Here is a 7,799-nt window from a genome sequence, read left to right as displayed (position 1 = left end):
TGTTCCTAAAAACCGTAAATATAGTTAGTGAAACGTAAAACCAATAACATTAACATTATACTCACCTGCCTTCTTCTGCACAGCTTTTTCTCTTCACAGAGCATCTTTTTCGTTCAAGATATATACATACCTTCAGATATTTCAATGCTAAATATCAAAAAGGGATGTGTACACGATTGGGGTTCACCCTTTTCATTAGTGGAGAAAATCTCACAGAATCAGTTTATTATATTTTTATTATATCTGTACATGTATCTACAAATAATGTAAATATGTATATAGTTTGTGACAAATTGCAGTTCACAGTCTCTCACTACAAACTACACTCTGGGAAAGTATTATATTACAACAGTTCTCTGTTATATTCAGATCTGCACCTTATAGTATCTTCAGAGTCATTTTATGCATCGGAATACAAACAATAGTTATGCTATACAACTTGAGTAACACAATATAAATTATATAATCAAAATTCTGTGGATGTAAGGCAAAAATACGCAAGTCTCATGATATTATTTAGGGGAGATGGTTAAACATTCAAATACTTCCAATAAATAGTGATGCAAATATGTAGATGGATATAGAATAAAGAAATATGGTAGATTATAGTATACTATTTCTGTTATCATCTGCGCTATATTACGCATGGTTTTTATATAAAGATAGGAGAGGTAAAGATACATAAGTGCATGCAAGCAATTTTACTTTACTATTGTTTTTGTTACAGTAGGAAAAATAACATTAGTGAATTTGTGTAAATTCCCCAATAAAAAATTAAATAAATATAGGGCTGACATAAGAATACAAACAGAAATTAACTTGGTAATATTTACTCACATATCTTTTAAATATTAAGTTGCAGGCACTGAGTAAAACTCATACCCTAACAAATTAATGTGAAGCTGACCATGACAAGTATCGTAAATGGACATGTATTATTTTAAGTGACTAAGAAAGAAAAGAAAAAAGTCACATTTCTTGCACACTTTTAACCTGGCGATAAAAAATTGTGCTATGAGTTAGATATTTTACTCAGTGGTGGAACAAAATACATGTTATTACTTGTAATATTAATCTGAAAATAAGTAATACTGGATTTAAGCACTTTTACCCGAAAGCCACAAAATTATTCTTATAAATGTTGGCATATTGATTCCTTTATGTTTAAATTAATTACGAATATTTTTTATTTATTCTAGACCAACTTCCAATAACTAAGGAACCATTCTTTGGCTTCTACAGTAAATCTCTATTATTCTCCTATTTTACAATTGGAGCTATATTAATGTACAAGGATACACAAGATTTTTAAATAAATGTCACTGAACTTGATCAATTTTTAGTAACTTCATATTTAGAACTAAAAAAATCACTTTCATTGAGAATTATTTGCTGTGGGCTATATCTCTCGCTCATCTCAGGAACATACATCGAAAAGATTCAAGTATAAGACATTTACGGGGTACAATATAATGGTATTTTTCTGTGATGCAAGACTGTTTTACAAAGGCTATAATTAACAACAGAAATCACAAAAAACCTGCCCAAAATTACTACAAAATGTATAAGTCGATAAATGACGAGTGGAGTGTAACTGGCCATCCCATCCCAAGTAGATTTCGGTTCAGGTTTCCGGATCATAGGTGGTTGGCCAACTTGGCGAGCAGCGACTAGGTCGCCAACGTTCAGATTTGTTTAAGGCACTTGGAAAGTAAAATACTACATAAAACATGTAGAAACCAACAAGAATTAAATGAAACCATTTTTCCCACGTAGGTAATCCCATACATCTTCTTTTCACACAGATTTGGCGATAGGGTATATAAATATACAACAGATATCTCCAAAGCAATAATCAATACATCCATTCTTGATGTTATTCAAAATTAAACGTCATAATATTGCTCATTCATACATTGCTACACGGTGCAGAGAGATATGGTAGACTCGTCTGATCATTATTTCCGATCCCACACTAAAGGTTGTGTCATTTCACTGTTTTCTTTTCGACTACTACTTCATCCTATTATTGAGGCAGTGGTATAGAATTTTAACTAGCAGTTTGCCACTCTGTTGGCCTTGAATTCAATTCCTGAAAAGTGTACAATCTGGTAGAGTAGCGGCGAATTGAAATTAAAAGTGGGAGGTGGGGGCAAAGGGAACATTTATAGAAAACAAAAGAGGACCGGCGACCTGGGGAATATAGGAGGGGGGGGGGGAAGCAGGTAGACAACAACATTGAAACAAAACAGCTACAAAATGGTAAATTTTTAAAGCTGTCTGAGCGAATTTCGACAGATAAGTAAAGCTTGACAGTTTATCAACTTAACTGCGTTATTAATAGTTATTTTTTGAGATTTTGATTCAATACCATAGGCCTACAATAAAACTTGTCATCAGAGGAACAAGATCACATGTACGCAACTGAGGTGCTATCCTATCAGGTACTAATCGCGTTTCTACACGCTGCTGTGCTGGTTAATTTTCTGATTTTAAGGTTAGAAGCAGAAAAATCGGTCAGCTGCGTCGAATGACTTTTGTGCGTATTTTCACTAAGTATTTTTTATTTAAAGAAATTAAAGGAAATTATTTGGTATTAGACAACAGGGTTTGTATAAATTGCATTTTTTTAATAATTCCTAATTTTAGGTGGTTAAAATTAAATAAAAATGTAATTTTTTCGCCACAAAGTGGGGGCTGCCCCTTCGCCGTCCCCACCCTCTAATCGCCACTACCGATCTGGTATGAGGATTGGAATCGGTACTTTGGGAAGATAATTATGGGAGGCACATTGTTTCGAAATCCACTCACGTACGTTGTGTTGCTTTTTACATACACACCGTACAAATTGAGCATATCTCAAGGCATATTGTGGTAAAATCAGGTAATAACTAGCTTTAATAATAATAAAAATAATAAATGACCTAAGCTACTACATTCCAAGCTTCATGAAGTAGTCTCATCTACGAAGCCTGCCTAGCCATTTCGGCATTCCGATTGTACTGTTATCCAGCGAAGAAAAAGTGTTCTGCTGGACGGTTTCTACGGCTAAGTTAATTTAATTTTGTCGAGTGACACTGATTGCGCTATTATAGATCATTAACATGCCAACAACAATGACATGGTGTGCTAAGATTTTTAGCGGCCGTTCAAAAATTTGCTACTACTCCCACGAACTTGGGATCTTGTGTCGGCCACTCCCACACTGATTCAATGGAGAAGCTTACTAGCATGAATAAGGGAGTATGACAAATCTGTACAATTATACCAGACATCATCGGTTATGAAACATATAGTGATTTGTTTTTCGATGATAGTTCTAATGCAGAATGCGGGCACTTTATTTTCTAAACTTCATTATAAAAAGTCCGAATACGATTATGGAAAAGCAACTACTGAGATATGTAATGTTTTAAACTTCTGACTACCTCTAAAATATTGTGTAGGAAACCACTTAGTTTTCATCTGGACATATTTGATTTCATGGAGTAAATCCTCTGTGTATGAATAAAAATTTGTATAATTGTACACTGTTTCATGAAAAGGAGTGCTAGCAGAGTAATTTTCTGAGATCACATTCAATTGTTCCGGAAAAGCCTCGAAGAAGTAATCGAATATCACTTGCATGTTATAAATTCTAATTACCGGTACTAAAAACCGGTAAAATCAAGTTCTAGACCTCATACATTGTATTTATTTGACTAAAATTTAATGCACTTGGTTGGTAAGTTTAACTGCAGAACCGTTCGCAAAGGACGAGGTTTCTGGGCGGGAAGTAACTTCTGAAGGGGAGGTGATTGTCGAGTTGCTACACGTGATGGGCAAAGACGAGTCGTCCTCCTCGGTAGACTTCTCCAGCATGTCGGAAAGGGCCGCCTCCAGCTCAGAGAGTGATGGTGTCATCGATGACCTTCCACTGCTTCCACCACTTTGGTCGATTGTTTTCGGTTTCCTCAGGAAATCTGAGGACAAACTTTCAGTCTCTTCATTCATTGGTGCAGTCTTGGCCTCTTCAGATGTTTTTCGAGCAAGATGTTCCTCCAAGTCTTTTAAGGCTAAATTCTGAGTATTTATAGTATGTGCCACTGGATCCTTAACGTCCTCAGTCGTAGATTTGGTACTGGAATCAAATTCTCTTTGAACAGATGTTTTATTTGGTGAAGCGTGCTCTTCTAGATCGTTCAAACCGGAGTCTATGCTTTTAGCTCCATTCAAAGTATCACTGCTGGGAGATAAGGAGAATTTGGACTGAAAGTCCTCTTTATGACTCTCCAATTTTTCTTCTGCAGTACTGTGCAAATCTAGACCAGAATCTACACTTTTACACACATTGGCTATGGAGCTCCTCTCTTCCGTATTTAGTTTTCGGTGTCCTGATATTCCTTGTGTTTTACGGACGGAACAGTGGACACCCGGTATTTCTGAGTCTTCTAATGCAAGATCTTGTAGGCCTAGTTGTTCTAGAGCACCTTCTATATTCTGACATTCCCTCAATAAACGCAGCAGGGTGGAGTGAGTTGTTTCATCTACTTCCCCCGTCTTGTTCATTACCATGGAAGCTATCACTTTCGCGTTCTCGCTGTCATTTTCGGCGTCCGACAGCTCTGGTGACGGCGGAGGAGTAACGCTGGCTACAGAGATCTTTTTCTTTACCGTTCGGACAGGCTGTGTGGGAAGTACCTCCATAGAGGAAGTAGATATCTTTTTCGCTCTGTTGAAATCGTAAATAATAGACTGCAGTTCTCTCTTCACATCTTTTATATTAGCGTCTTCTTTAACTCCATTTATTTTCTCCTCTGGATGGATATCTACATCACGTTCGTCAGTAGATTTCACTCCATTCTGCAGTGGGCCTGGCCAACAGTTGTTACCGAACCAGTCATCCTCACTCGGTATATTTGTAATGGGTTGTGGAGTTTGTGACGGTGGATTTTGATTGGCCTTTATAGGTTCTGTGACGGTGGGTGGTACTGTAGTACTTTTGCGTTCAGGCCGTTTGTTTAGTTTAGATGTCGGTAGAATTGGACTGTCGTTAGTGTGTGTTTCGTGTTCAATTACACCTAGGTCCCAATCATCAAGACCTGCCCAAGAATCATCGCTGTCTGAAGAAGCATCCAGGCTTGAGAGTTTCTCAGCAAGTTGTTCTCGCATGGATCCAAAGCTGCGACATCTTCTCATGTACTTCTCAACTCGCTCAACCGTTGCATCTGATATGGATGATGTACTTGGTGTTTTCCTAGCACTTCCCGGTGAAAGGAAATTCTTCTTTTGTTTGCTTTTGTTCGGAGTTAACTCACTGTAATTGGGTAGCGAGACGGAAGACACATTTTTTGGCCGTGGTTTCTGCAGCACCTGCAGGCTATCTGGGGATGTTGCAGGAGGCTCTGGTGGAGGTGGACGAGACATTCCCATCTTACGATGTAGCTGACGCTTCTTGCGAGGTGGCGGTACTGGGGCCCTGCTTAATGGCTCCTGTTCAGGTACTTCAAGGGTAACTTCCTGCCAGGCACCGGACGTCTTTATCACCGGAGAAGTCACTTCCGGGCTGCAACACATGTAAGAATATTACGTTAGTTATAATCCTTCGAACTCTGGAGGCAATTTACAATTATTTCACGTTATATAATAATATCGGTAAATACAGGTGACATGCTTGTTGTTATTGATAGCAATTAGGGGAAAATATATCCCATGGAAATTTTTAAAATAATAAATTATATAATTTATGAAACTAAAATAGAGTAAAAGGCGCATACACAAGGAGCGTATACTGTAATCTCTTGAGTTTTGTTCTACCATAGGAGTGCTATGACCCTTACAACAAGTTTGAATAACACCAAGTACAGGTGCCGGGAGCCACTGGAATGGTATTGATCACCGAGATAGCTTATAGTATGAGAGGAAAGTTATTCATGCAGCTCACTGCTTTTGTTTCATTGAACAGACTTGGGACTACAACCTAGTCCTGTTGGTATCTATGCCTGATAACACAGGTTTGCAACCAAAAATTGCATAGTGGGAGATTTTTTCATACTGAATAGGGAAATATATATTTTTTTATCCCTCACGTCAGGTTTTCTTGCAAAAGTTGTGTTTTGGGTGTCCAGCTGCTGAATGTTTAATGAAACAAAAATGTTTTGTGAGCTATTCCCGATTTGAACATGCTTATTAAATATGTCTAAAATGAAGATAAGGTGGACAGAAAAGAAATAGGAGGAAAGTCAGGGGGAGAGGAGAAGTAAATAGAGACAGTGACAGAGATGGCGATAGTGCGGGGGAGGGGTTTGGACTACATCATAGAATAAATCACGTTTTGTCGTATTCTATTTAGTTCTTGGTTTAAGTTGTGGTGGGAGTGAGGCAGACAACCAGACTAAACAAGCACTGACGTGTCGCTTTGAATAACTCCATCATAACGAGTTGTGGATCGAGCGTGCGAGTACAGTACAATACAATACAATTCAATTCAGTTCATTTCCTTCAGTGTTACTCTTGCATTATTCCTCCAAGAGACTGCATTGTTCCTCCGGACTGTTTTTTGTTTCATTTATGGTGAATACACTGTTAAAGCACAACGAAGAACCATGATTTTGTGAAGAAAGTTTATTATGCGTACTTCAAATTGCGATTTGGGTATCAAGACAAGGTCTTGGCTCTCCATAAGGTGTACTGAAGATGCGAAGACGATCTCCGCTTGTTTTATGAAGGCAAAAAGCTATATTTTTGCTTTGCCATTCCAATGATATATTATGAGCACCAGGATCACAGTAATCAATACTACTTTTGTTCAGTCGACGTTGAAGGTTTCAATAGACGAAACACGAAAGAACTAACCTTCCCTAACATAAAATTAGCTATTCGTCCAGTATTTCACAGCAGCGAACTACCAGTACCTCACCCACCACCTAATTAGGATATCAGGTTAGAAGAGGAAGAAGAAGCAGATTGTGGCTCTGAATATCCTATGGATGAGGGGGCTTCAGCGTTATTCTTAGAACGAGTTAAATGATCTTATTACTGAATTGTTGGCATCAAGACTCAAGAATAAACACCTTCTGTTACCCCGAACACCGTTGTCATAGTACAAGAATAGAGCGAGAGAAATCCATGCGATTAGGGTCGTGCAGCTGTGAGATTGCATTCAGAAGATAGTGGGTTCGAATTCCACCTTCGGCAACCCTGGCGATCAATCTTCGAGGTTTCCCATTTTCACACCAGACAACTGCTGGGGATGAACCTTAATTAAAGCAACGACCACTACCTTCCCAGTCCTAGCCCTTTCCCATCCTTCCCTCGCTAAAACCTTCGATGTGTTAGTGCGACATTAAACAAGTAGCAAGAAAAGAGAGAATTCACATACTTTTATTGTAAAAAGGGAGAACTCGTTTTTTGTAGTGATGTCCCTGGACTCATGAGGCAATTTGAAATAGAATATGATCTTACTGCGTAATGGAAATTAATTCGCTCACTTCCTGTTGGACACTCAGTGCTTCTGCAGGAGAATTATGAACGTTTGGCTCTAATTCTTGTTAAAATCAAGTATGAAGATCCCCGCTGGATGATTTATGGAGACTTTAAAATATTAACTTTGCTATGAGGCTAACAGTCAGGATATACATAGTACCCCTGCTCTCTGTGCTTCTGGGATAGTCGAGCCAGAGATCTGTATTGGAAAATAACTGTCTGGCCACTTCGAGCATGGTTCCTCGTGAAAGAGTTTTCTTACCACCTCTTCACATCAAATTGAGTTTTATGAAACAGTTTGTTAAATCCCTACCAAAGGTTGGTGAATGTTTCAA

The 7,799-nt window shown here is 38.2% G+C and overlaps 1 protein-coding gene across 1 annotated transcript in view; it reads right to left on the bottom strand.

The window, feature by feature from the left end:
- Positions 1–218: 218 nt before the first annotated feature.
- Positions 219–7,799, bottom strand: part of LOC136857139 (uncharacterized) — a 169,024-nt gene continuing 161,443 nt past the window's right edge. The window contains exon 3 of the mRNA XM_067135550.2: positions 219–5,545. Within this exon, the coding sequence (XP_066991651.2) occupies positions 3,709–5,545 (1,837 nt within the window). The 3' untranslated portion in view covers positions 219–3,708. The remainder of the gene's footprint in view (positions 5,546–7,799) is intronic.

Source organism: Anabrus simplex, chromosome 1 (assembly GCF_040414725.1).
Source record: "Anabrus simplex isolate iqAnaSimp1 chromosome 1, ASM4041472v1, whole genome shotgun sequence".
Classification (NCBI taxonomy): domain Eukaryota; kingdom Metazoa; phylum Arthropoda; class Insecta; order Orthoptera; family Tettigoniidae; genus Anabrus; species Anabrus simplex.
This window is presented reverse-complemented; position numbering and strand designations above follow the sequence as displayed.